Here is a 12,270-nt window from a genome sequence, read left to right as displayed (position 1 = left end):
CTTGGTACCCATGGAGCTAAAGATGAGTTTGATTTCCCTTTACCTCTGTGAACATTTCAAGCATTTATAATTTATGGGATGTATATGCTTTATCTCTTTATTATATATACATGTTACTATTATTATTAGGATATGTCCTATTTGCTTTATTACATTTTTTCTTGTTTTATATTATCAATATAAATTCCCATTTGAAGCTCTTGTTACATTTTATGCAGCTTTCTCATAGAAAAGTGTTATATATGTTATATAAGTATAGAGAGGACGGAAGCCATAAGAAGTAGGCGCAGGGCCTACATGACAGGGTGCTAGGCCTAGCCCAGAGGTGTTAAGGAGTTAAGAAAGGGTAGTGATGCTAGAGGAGGCTGGGCTAGTAAAGAATGTGGGGTAGGAGGAGATTAGGAATAGGAGACGTTAAAAAGGGCTGGATGAAAGTGAGAGGCCCCCCCACCCGCCCCTGCTGTTAGGGTTAAAGTTAGAAGTTTGGTACATTTTAGCAGTTGGGGTCTTGGAAGGCAAGGATCCAGTGTATTGGAAAAGTGGTGGATTTTGGCAGGGGGGATCCTCTTTGGTGGGGTCTCCCCCTTTATGGTGAGCGGATGATTATGGCTCTTGAGGGGGTGCTGGGCGGCTAGGGGCCAAGGTGGAGATGTTGGAAGAGTTCAATTCTTGTTGGGTGCGGATTTTGCCTTCTGAGACCTGCAGCCTGGTTGTTTGGGTGTATAATTGGGAGTTTGATAACATTATGGATATCGTTGTAATGGTTATGTATTATTAAAAGATATCCAAAAATCCTTCCATTTGTTTGATACCAAGTATATGGTAGTGTGGCCTACAGATAGGGGAAGCTGGCTTCTATAAAACCTGGAGGTGCTTGTACGATACCATTTCTGGTGTTGACGGCTGTTGCACCCCCTCCTGCACCTTCCAGTTGACCATTGAGCCAAACCATTATAAATGCAGGCAAAGAGGTAAAACACTTTGTTTTCTGGATCAGCTTCATAGCTTTCCATGTCCTTCCTCTGCTATATGAACAGAGCTGGTGATGCTTCTCATTGTCCAAAAAGTTGGAGGAGATAGAAAGGTCACAAAGGCATTCACACCAAGAATTAGGGGGGTCCTCTGTTTGGTTGTAATGGCTTCCAGGGGTTTATAAGTCACAAGACTGAATGAGCAGAACTACAAATCCTTTTCCAGGTAAACAATAAACATTTACAGTGACCCTGATTTATTAAAGCTTTCCAGGGCTGGAGAGGATACACTTTTATCGGTGAACCTGGGTGAACCAGCAAACCTGAAGAGGATCTAGTCCAGGCCCATTGTGTCAACAGGACAGGAAGTAAGAAGAAAAAGTTAGCAAATGATTTCAATTCTGAACCAGATTTATTCCAGGTTTGCTGGATCACTCTGATGAAAGTGTATCCTCCCCAGCATTGGAGAGCTTTAATAAATCAGGAACACTGTGTGGATCAATGGCACATTTAGCTCTTTGCCTGGAGTTTTCCTTTAATTCTCTTTTAGACATCACATGGATTTTGTTCAGACTTTTCACCCCAGCACAGGATTAAATTTTTATTGATATAAAACAATTAGAATGACCTAAGCATAAAACCACAAGCAGCCACTTACTAAATTTTAAAATCTCACTCCATGACTTCGATCTTTGTAGTTTGAGGACAAATCTGCCCCCCCAGTGCACACCTTGTACCCGCAGACATCCGAGATGGTTATTTATCTAACAATTAGACATTGTGTGGAGTTCCCTCCTGCAGCTTGTAAAACTTCATCCCCGAAGTTGAAAATACCACCGCTGATGGAGAAATAAATGAATGTTCCCAGATACAAAACGTTCTGATATCAGACCTCAAAGATCTTCCCCAAAGAATTACAATGACCTTAGACAATGAACGGCCAAAGAGCAGAAATGGTTCTTTGAGATAAAGAAAGTGGAGGAGAGCGTTCATGTTTGGGAGGAAAAATAGAAAATTCTGCACGAATATTAGTAATTCATATAAAGAAATCTCCTAGCTGGAGCTTCTTGTAAAAGGTTCTGGATGTATTTGTGGTTTTGATATGAGAATGAGGTTGTAAGGCGCTGATCAGTACCAGTACTCACCAGACCCCCAATCTAAGGCCGCACTCTTCACCTATACCAAGCCCCCACCCGTAGTTGTGCCATCCTAGCACATGGTTCCCCCAGGACAGTGGGGCCTGAGGACGGGCTTTTTCAGAAGACCCGGAACCCACAGATAAAGCACTACCAAGATTCTAACAGAGACAAGTCCAGAATACAGAGCAGAGATCAGGTAATCCATCCACCAGACGAGGTACACAGGGGCAAGACACAAGCAGAGTCGGGGTCACAGGCGAAGGTCGGGCAGCATAAACTCTCAGGGTCAGTAACAGACAAAATCAGCAACAGTAAATCAGCTGAAACTCACTCCAGCACAGATTAGCCCAGCTAAACATTACAACAGGGACTGAGAGCAGAGAGGCTATAACATCCCAGCAGCCAATGGCAGTGCAGGACTGAGCAGGAACTAATCCGCCTCTAAAATCCCCTTCAGCTGTGCACAACCTTGGAGTGCTGGGGATGCGGAAAATACATCAGGCTGCACGGCTAAAGGGAAGCAGGGGATGCTGATATTTCTTAGTTCTCCTTGCAAAAGACATCGCTGGACAGAATAGCTAATGTGTTCAGAACTGGCCCAGAAAAGCCAAGAGCTGACCAATTGATGCTAAAAAAAGTTTCCATGAACCTGAATAATATTGGGGGGTTCTGCTTGTAAATCTTGCTGGAGCTGGTTTCAAACAGAAATTGATTTGAGCAATGAACTCAGCATGGGAGGCAAGCCAGGAAAAAATATGTTACCTTGCTGAACATCAGAGCATGACTGCAGTTTGTCATGAAGCATATATATACAACTGCATTTTGTTTTTTAGGGCTTTTTCAGGTACCACAACTTTATTTACTTTATACAGTTAAAAATTCATATAATTTATTGAATTTACATATGTGTATATTAAAAACATTAAAAAAAACATTCCAGAGCATAACAATGTTTTGTAGGACTTTTTCCCCAGACAATTTTTTGCCTCGAAAATTATAGTTCTTAAAGTTGAAGATTTTGATGCATTTCACCTCTCGGCTTCATCAGAAGTCTCAACTTTTATACATGCAAGACCAGGGGTCAGCAAAGTTTATTGGCCACTAGGCCATTTATGGGATGGGCGGGAGCACACTAGGCCAGACCCGCCCTAATGGCTCCGCCCACCACCAGGGAGCGCGCCCCTGAAGCGAAATCCCCCTCCTCCATATGCATGGCAGAGGAGAGGGATTTACCTTCGGAGGGGATTACCAATTTACTGCGACGATGGAAGTATCAACGCCGGCCACGGTAAATAGGAGCTCCAGTGGCTCTGGTTGCAGTAATTCCTAATGCCCCCTGGCTGATCCGCCGGCAACTTGCGGCTCCGAAACCACAGGTTGCCGGCGGATCAGCCAGGGGGCATTAGGCCGGAACAAACTACCAGCTAGTCCGTATTTGGCCTAAAGGCCGGAGTTTGCTGACCCCTGTGCTGGACAATAATTGTAAAGAATTCCAAACACCAATATGAGTCAAAGTGAATAATTCAAATTTTTTGTAAAATTAGTGTGAATCCATTGTTGACAACCAAACCCTAAACAATTAGCGGTGTAACCTCACATTTATAATGAAGGTCACCACATTGAATACAATATTACCAATATGCGTGAACTGTCACATGATTTTCCATGGTAATTTATTGCACCAGTATCTCTAACCTTGATAATAAACAAAAGAATTTCACTCACACATGATATGGCTGTCAAATCTTTTCAATAAATTATATAAATTGTTAACTGTAAAGTAAATAGTGTATAAAGAAAAAAATGTATTTGTAATTAATGTAACAGGGATATGGTACCGGATATTTCTTTCCCACGTAACAAAAAATAAAACATAGAACATATAAGCAAACCTCGTATTCTGGATCAATGTGCCGATGAATTGAGAGTTGATTGTTTGCAGTGGACAATGAAGCAGAAATAGAACTTTTAACACACCAAGGATTCAAAGCCCATGAGCAAATCCAAAAAGGAATGTTTTAATAAAATGAAATAGAACTTTGTAGACTGGCCAAGCCAAAGCCATGATTTAAATCCCATTGAAATGTTGTGGAGGGATTAGAAACTGGCAATTCAAGGAAGGAAACCAACAAACACATTGTAACCGAACTAACTTTACAAAAATGTCACCATAGTTCCCCAAAATGGGACCACAGTTCACTGTTACATCAATTGATTTACTTGTTGAATAAAAAAGGGAAGTTTTCCTTCTGTTCTTTTTTCAGTCATTTCTCATTTTAGATGATGAGCTGTTTGAAAGAAGATCTAATGATTGCATGTTTAAATACCTCGAAGTGAAAAATTTGTACAATGGTTCCTACTTCAGATTGATTGTGAGGAGGCTATAGAAGTTCACGTTGTGAAACCGGAAATTCCAAAATATAATACATACAAAAGTAAGAAAGTTTCCTGGATGTAAATTATTTACAGTTTTTTCATTTTACAAATAAAGTTTTTACATTGAACTGTAACTATGACTTTTCTTCCTTCTCTTTGTGTGTTAGGACTGACAGGTCCTCTTTGTCCTCGTTGCAGTCATCTGCATTCACATGAACCAAGATTGGACGAGAAAGAATCTTCAGAGCTTCTAGGTAGCTCGGGGGTGGAGTCTGAGTGTTTTCCAGAGGCCGGGATAGGACCTTCAGGGCATGCATATAGCTAGGGGGAGGGGTGATGGTGTTGTTCAGACGGAAGCCGTGCGGAGCCAGCAATGCATTGACTTCTGTTATGGAAACAAAGAAGAGTTCTGGTTATTACTAGTGTTGGTGTTAGAATTCATGTTGTCCTTATATTCAACTCAAATATGGCTGTTCGAATTCGGAAAGACCCGACCCAAAAAACATGGGATTTGACTTCGCAAATTGGTGTGTAAAAATATGTGTAAAAAAAAAAAAAGAGGCTTTAATGTTAAAGTAATATATTGAATGTGTGTGATTTGTGTAACTAACTTTTATTTTTTTATCCCACAATGACAGAATGATTCCCACGGCTGCATTCATTCATAAGCACAGCCATGGGAATCCTCCTATCAGTGTGGGATCCCCAAGCACAGCTCAAGCGTCATCAGGATTTTCCTTTCCTCAGCCAATCACAGAGCACTAGAGGTGATGAATGGGGAGACTTGTCCTCATTTAACTTCTAGTGCCCGGGGATCCCACATTGACAGGAGGAGTCCCACAGCTGCATTCATTCATGAGCACAGCTGTGGGACTCCTGTGTTCTTGGATAGAGAATCTCTATCCAAGAACACATACTACAGTTACGCTATGGCTGCAAGAACAATCAGGGGAGCCATCGAATCGAACACTGAGATATTCGACCAACACTAGTGATTACACTAACAAAATATCAACAGAGAAATGCAAAAATCAATTCTACATTCTCAGTTTTTAAATATTTTCATTTCTTTTTTTATTCCGCTCAGGGCTGTTTTGAGATGTCGGATGGTGTGAAGAACAATGGAGGTTTTGGCCAGCTGATTGGTACTTACCGAATGGGTCTTGTAGGATTCCAGGAGATGCTGGGGGGCTATGCGTTTCTTGCACAGTGACATCGATGTGCTCCATATGATAAAAGTTCCTGTGCGAATGCAGCTTCCGTCGTCTTTGTGGTTTCTTACAGAACAGGTTTGTTATGTTTTTTTGAAAACACTGAGCACAGCACTTTGCAGACTTGACAATACGAACCCAACAGAACACAAAGATCATTACAACAGCGAGACATATGGTGAGCCAAACGAGCCAAGACTCCTCCATTCTGAAAGACACAGAGAGGTAAGGTGAGACAGCATTCCAGGATTATATGATCAACCCAAGACAAAGAATATATGACTGTGCTTCGATATGGCCACACCAAGTCAAGGGTCACATGACTATTCCATGATTTGGCCAACTCAAGACAAGGATCACATGACTGTTCTATGATATGGCCAATCCAATACAAAGAACACATGACTGTGCTTAAATATGGCCAACCCAATACAAGGGTCACATGACTACTCCATGATATGGCAACCCCAGACAAGGGTCACATGACTATTCCATTACTTCGGCCAACCAAAGACAAGGGTCACATGACGCCTCCATGATATGGCCAACCCATTGCAAAGATCTCATGACTATTCCATGATATGGGGAACCAAAGGCAAGGATCACATGACTGTTCTATGATTTGGCCAATCCAATGCAAAGATCACAGGACTGTGCTTTAATATGGCCAACCTAAGGCAAGGATCACATGACTACTCCATCATATGGCCAACCCAAGGCAAGGATCACATGACTGTTCTATGATATGGCCAATCCAATACAAAGATCACATGACTGTTCCTTGATATGGCCAACCCAAGTCAAGGGCCCCATCACTATTTCATTATATGGCAAACCCAAGTCTGAGACCAAATGACTTTTCCTTAAACCCATCCAGTAGGTAAGAATTACATTGCGGAATCTATTTAAAGCAGATCAATTTTTTTGAGGATCCATGGACTGCATTGGTCATCCCCAGCAAACTTTATAACAGGAATAGTATAGAAGCTCCTCCACCCTGCCCACCACTATTCCCCTCCGCAAATAGCAGCAACTTGCTGTGCGTCACATTGGGGAAGTCATAGGAGGTAAAATAATTCTTACAGATACCCTGCACTGTATCATTGTGTATTTTGTTCTTACAATGAAATGTTTTCTTATATTCCCTTTATTAACCCTTCATTTCCTATATTCAGTACTAATGAACTTCTTCCTCATATTAGATATTATTTTTCTGCTACTTTTTTCTTTTTTTTTTATTTACCATTATTATTTGATTTTTTTCCCCTTTTTTAATTTATCAAACAGCTTTGTGCCGTAAACCTAATTTTGGAGACTTTTTTTTAATAACCATTAATTCAAAATGTCTATTTGTATTAAAGCGATGCAATGAATTGATGTTGATACAAAGTGAAGGACGGAGCTCACCTGGTACGGTTACACTGCAGGTATGCGGTCACACCAGATACACACATATCAACAAGTTGATGGTGGCACTCCCACAGGCCGGTCCTGTTCTCTGGGCACTGTATGGTGACGGGGGACACGGGCGGCTTTCCCTTATTAAGCAATGAGAAGAGGGGCTGATGAGGGGTGCACCCCATCTAAATAGTGAGACAAGACAAACAAAATGAAGACAATGCAAACAAATGTGAATCTTGTCAATGTTTTATATACATTTTGCAAAGCCATTTCCTAAAAGGCCAGTACACTATATGTTTTTACTAAAATCCCAAATTTATTATTGAAGGATCACATCACAGTGCAATGTTTGGGGGGCATTTATATTAGGCATACCTTGTGTACTAGCGACATTTTCTGCATGCAATTACTAGATAGCTGTCTGGAGTACAATGGAAATATACAAGTGGCTCCTAAATGTTATCATTACTCAAAGGCTGCATGCCTTCATTATTACCTGCTTGCTGCAATGGATGTTTTATCGCATGGATCATTAGGTTCTGACAATGCTCAGTCTGGATCTGCTTATATAGCAGGCTGAACACCACCTCCTCTCCTAACATTGGTCATTGGCAAAGCCACCAATCCCTCCACAGGGGAAATGAACACCCTGGAAGGTTAGCAGTGACCCCAAAAATAATAATAAGAGAGGTATGTATAATTCTGAAGGACTTCTGCATACATCCGTGCAAAGCGGTAAAAGTAAATTGTAATCCAATTGCATAGTGCATAGCTCACCAACGCACCTAAACACAACTCCATGTCGGGAAACTATCTGTGCATTGTAGTGTGTTGCACTGGAAAGAGGTGAATGTTTGAATTGTGATGCTTTACCCTAACACAGTGTATGTTTATGCAGAAAATAATGCATGGATATATAGTAACATACTGCAATGCTCCTTTTACAGCTGTATAGGGGGCAAAAGGTCTGCAGGTCTGTGGGTCCGCCGGTTCTGAGCACCTCCCCCCCATACATCCCAAAAGGACACTATAACAAATGGCACATCCTGTATTATCCGATATTGTGGCCATAAACATGAACCAAAAAGTGCTCTTTTCACAGCTACATTCCTTTTACATTTACCAGTGGAATAGCCGGATGAAGGTTGGATGCAAAATAACATTTCATATTGATAAATAATGCACCAAAATATGGGGGACAGATCTGAAAGGGGGAGAGTCCCTCCAAATTGGGGACAGTTGGTAAGCATGCCCTCCATACCTGTATTGCAGTCATATAAATGTTTGATCACATATAAAACAATGGAAGGAAGTGGAATGTGAGTCACTCTCAGAATTTTACTGGATGATTTTTATTTGTTGCTTAGCGTTGCTGTTAAAAAAATTCTTGATGAGGAAAAGAAGATTTTGCTGTGCTGGATGCCACTCACTTGTTCACAGAAGAAGGAGGCATCCATTCCTTTGATGCTTGTAAAACATACCGGACTCCATCTGTCCTCTGCAAATACCTCGATGTGCCCATCGCAGGAGGAGCGGCCCCTGGAAAGCCTCCATGAGCTGTTATCTGTGGATACAAAATACAAAATGAAATAATGACATCCTGAGATGGGCAACCCATAATGGAAATGGACCAAATATGAAACCTTTTATATAATGAGCACAGAAAAAAGACATTATCACAACTTCAGGGATTTCTTTCTATTTTTATCCCCCTGCTGTGCTGCAGAAACAACGCCCGGCATCATTCAAAGCACTCTCTGTAATCCCTGGGTGTGATAGTCTCATCCCCTGGAGTGTCATATTGTCAGAATTTCCAATTTATCAGTATGGCACACACAATGTGGGATAAGAGGAATGTAGCAGAGCTTCAGCTAAACCATAAACCAGAACTCAGTGACCATACAAGGCCCACAGTAACTATGAACGAATTGCTAAACTCTACAATTGTGATGGGAAAATACATCCAAACTGATCACAATGTTGGGTGTACCATGAAAAGGTGAAATAATAAAGTGACTTTGCTGTAGGCATGTAGGAGGCCTCTTGACATTTTTGTCCTTTGCTCAAAAACCTGTTTGCTCAACTTTGCTCAACGCTGTCTATCGCCCAAAGAACACTAAACATGATCAGCACAATGCACAGAAATGCATCGCCCTGTGTTGTGGTGCATTGCACTGAAAAAATAGTGCAGGTCCAATTTTCTTGTAGGCATTCATAATGAATGGGCTGCTAAATGCAACTCACTTATACATGCGATCTAATTAATGTTAGGGCCCTACATTGGACTGCACAGATACATGGATGTGAAAGTGGTGGCCTTGGTGTCTTACAGAGCCCAGCAGAAAGGTCACTTTAATGGAGAGCCTACTGTGGGGTGTGGGGTTCCCCTATTAAAATTCTCCATAAAGGGTTTGAATGGTACCCAGCATGGCCAGGTTTAGTGATGTAGTTTGAAGATGTAATTAATGATCCCTCTCATTACCTTTTGGCTCCGTAGAGTTTGGGTTGCATGATATGGCAGCAATGTTCTCTGGAGGACAAAGCGGCACTGACTCTCCTGGCCTCTCACATTCACTCACACTCAATTCATTTCCTGTGGAAGGCAAACACAAGAAAATAAAAGTTAAAGTTTTAAAACAATAAATATACATTTTATAGAAAAAAACTTAACTCCATTAGGTTTAACCACTAGAGAAATAAACATATCCCAGATAAAAACCCCCATGGACATAACTGATCCAAAGAAAGGCAAAAAAACCCCAGGTACAATTTGCTCCAACAGGGGAAAAATTCCTTCCTGATTCCAAGCTGTATTTACTTGATATTAGGTTCAGCTTCTGCAGACACTCAGTGTTTGTGCTTTGCAGATCTTTCTCACAACGCAGGTCTATCAGTTTGTTATAAAATGCATCCACCATGTCACTGAACTTATTTTTAATGTCAAACCCAGCTCCGTTTCTGGTGGTTGGTCTACAAATCTAAACTACAATTCAAGGAATGCCAAATGACTATATGAAATATTGTTTTATAAATGTAAAAATATCACTGTTATTTTATATTTATTATATTTATTTATTTATAACACCCAATAGAAATAAATTATAAAATTGGAATCTTACTATAAGATGTAATAATAATACAATCTGTGTGTTCTAGGCTCATCCATTTTGTGTAATTCCATATTTTAATTCATATCATTAACAAAATCTTTGACAACATTAGTTTTTTTTTATTGTCTAAAGAATATTTTTATTCCTTGTAGTTCTGCCTACAAACTGGAGCTCTCTGTAACCCAAACTTCTTGATCACTGGGATGGAATTGTCTAACTCCACCAGAATAGAGAGATCTGATGTCTACAGAAGAGAAGAGGTCTAATGTCAGCAGGAAAAGGTCTGAGATTTGCAGTGGAGATCTGAGGTCACCAGAAGAAGAGAAGTCTGCAGTCACCAGGGGAGGTCTGATCTCCCAAACGGGAAGAGGTTATTGGTCACCGGGAGAAGTCTGAAGTCACAATAGAAAAGAGCTGAGGTCACCAGGAGAGGAGAGGTCTGGTCACTAGAAGAGGTGAGGTCTGTGGTCACTAGAAAAGGTGAGGTCTGACATCACCAGGCAAGGAGAGGTCTGTGGTCACTAGAAAATATGAGGTCTGACGTCACCAGGAGAGGAGGAATCTATGGTCATTAGAAAAGGTGAGGCCTGATGTCACCAGTAAAGTAGAGGTCTATGTTCACTAAGAGAGGAAATATCTGTGGCCTCCCGTAGAGAAGGACTTTGATGTGACCAAAAAAAAGAGGTCCAATGTCACCAGGGGACAATAAGTCCAATGTCATCAGGAAAGGAAAGCTCTAGAGGTTTGCAGTAGAGGTTCGAGGTCACCAGAAGTGGTCTACTGTCACAAGGGAAAGTCTTATCTCCCCTGAAGAGAAGAGGTCTGTGGTCACCAGAACAGAACGGTCTAATGCCACAAGAGGTCTGATGTCTTCAGAAGAGGTCTAATGTGGGCAGGAGAGGAAAGATCCAGAGTAGAGATTGCTAGTATGTGTCTGAGATTACCAGGAGAGGTCTACTGTCATGAGGGAAGGTCTGATCCCCCCAGAAGGGAAGAGGTGTTTGGTCATTCGGTGAAGTTTGAAGTCACAAGGATAGAAAAGATTTGAGGTCACCAGGAGAGGTCATATGTTACCAAGAAAAGAGAGGTCTGTAGTCAAAGAGAAAAAAAAGGCCTGAGGTCACAAGGACAGTAGAGTTCTGTGGTCACATGAAAAGTTCTGAGAGCACCAAGAGGATTGTGGCCTCCAGAAGAGGAAAACTTTGATGTCACCAGAAGTGGAGAGTCTGAAGTTGCCCATAGAGGTCCGAGGTCACAGTAGAGGTCTACTGACACATAGGAAGGTCTGATCTCCCCTATAGAGAAGAAGTCTTTGATCACAAGGAGACATTTGAATTCACTTAGATAGAAAAGAACTGAATCAGAGAAGATCTGTCATCAAGAGAAGAGAGGTCCTTAGCCTCCAGTAGAGGAGTACCCTGATGTCACCAAAAACCAAGAGGTGTTTAATGAAAAACTAGAGGAAGTGTAATGTCAATAGGAAAGGAAAGGTCTGGGATTTGAGGTCACCAAAAGAGAAATGGTCATTTTGTTACTGGGAGAAGTCCGAAGTCACAGGGATAGAAAAGATATGATGTGTGGTCAGCAAGAGAGAAGAGGTCTAAATTCACCAATAAAGTAGAGGTCTGTGGTCACTAGAGGAGGTGTCCGTGGCCTCCAGAAGAGGAGAACTCTGATATCATCAAATTGAGAAGTCTAAAGTCATAAGGAGCGGTATAGGAAAGCTGAGGAAGGCATGGCACAAACCAGGTGCAGCAGGGTATAACTGGGGCAGATTACCATGTGCTGCCCGCTTCAGACATTGAAAACTCTACATTGTAGTGAGTGGTTTGGACACAGATGAACTTTTAATACAGATGGAATTGTTTTAGGGACACACAATGAAAACTTATATTCCTATCATACCTTTGCAGCGTATTCCTTGAAGAGCTTCCAATAATCCCTGCGGAGAGGACTTCAGAGTCCACGTTATGTTTGGAGTTCCACAACCAGATTCTTTGCACACCACATGAGCCAGTGGGGATTCCACACTCCATTGATCATCACACACCTGGGGACAAAT

General features: G+C 41.4%; 1 protein-coding gene across 1 annotated transcript in view; it reads right to left on the bottom strand.

Moving 5' to 3' along the window:
- Positions 1 to 4,107: 4,107 nt before the first annotated feature.
- LOC140324791 (uncharacterized) overlaps positions 4,108 to 12,270 on the bottom strand; it is a 17,818-nt gene continuing 9,655 nt past the window's right edge. The window contains exons 3-8 of the mRNA XM_072402901.1: positions 12,114 to 12,258; positions 9,581 to 9,691; positions 8,529 to 8,662; positions 7,105 to 7,280; positions 5,640 to 5,905; positions 4,108 to 4,871 (exon numbers count right to left, since the gene is read on the bottom strand). Coding sequence (XP_072259002.1) covers positions 4,621 to 4,871; positions 5,640 to 5,905; positions 7,105 to 7,280; positions 8,529 to 8,662; positions 9,581 to 9,691; positions 12,114 to 12,258 — 1,083 coding nt within the window. The 3' untranslated portion in view covers positions 4,108 to 4,620. The remainder of the gene's footprint in view (positions 4,872 to 5,639; positions 5,906 to 7,104; positions 7,281 to 8,528; positions 8,663 to 9,580; positions 9,692 to 12,113; positions 12,259 to 12,270) is intronic.

This window comes from Pyxicephalus adspersus, chromosome 2 (genome assembly GCF_032062135.1).
Source record: "Pyxicephalus adspersus chromosome 2, UCB_Pads_2.0, whole genome shotgun sequence".
Taxonomy (NCBI): Eukaryota; Metazoa; Chordata; class Amphibia; order Anura; family Pyxicephalidae; genus Pyxicephalus; species Pyxicephalus adspersus.
This window is presented reverse-complemented; position numbering and strand designations above follow the sequence as displayed.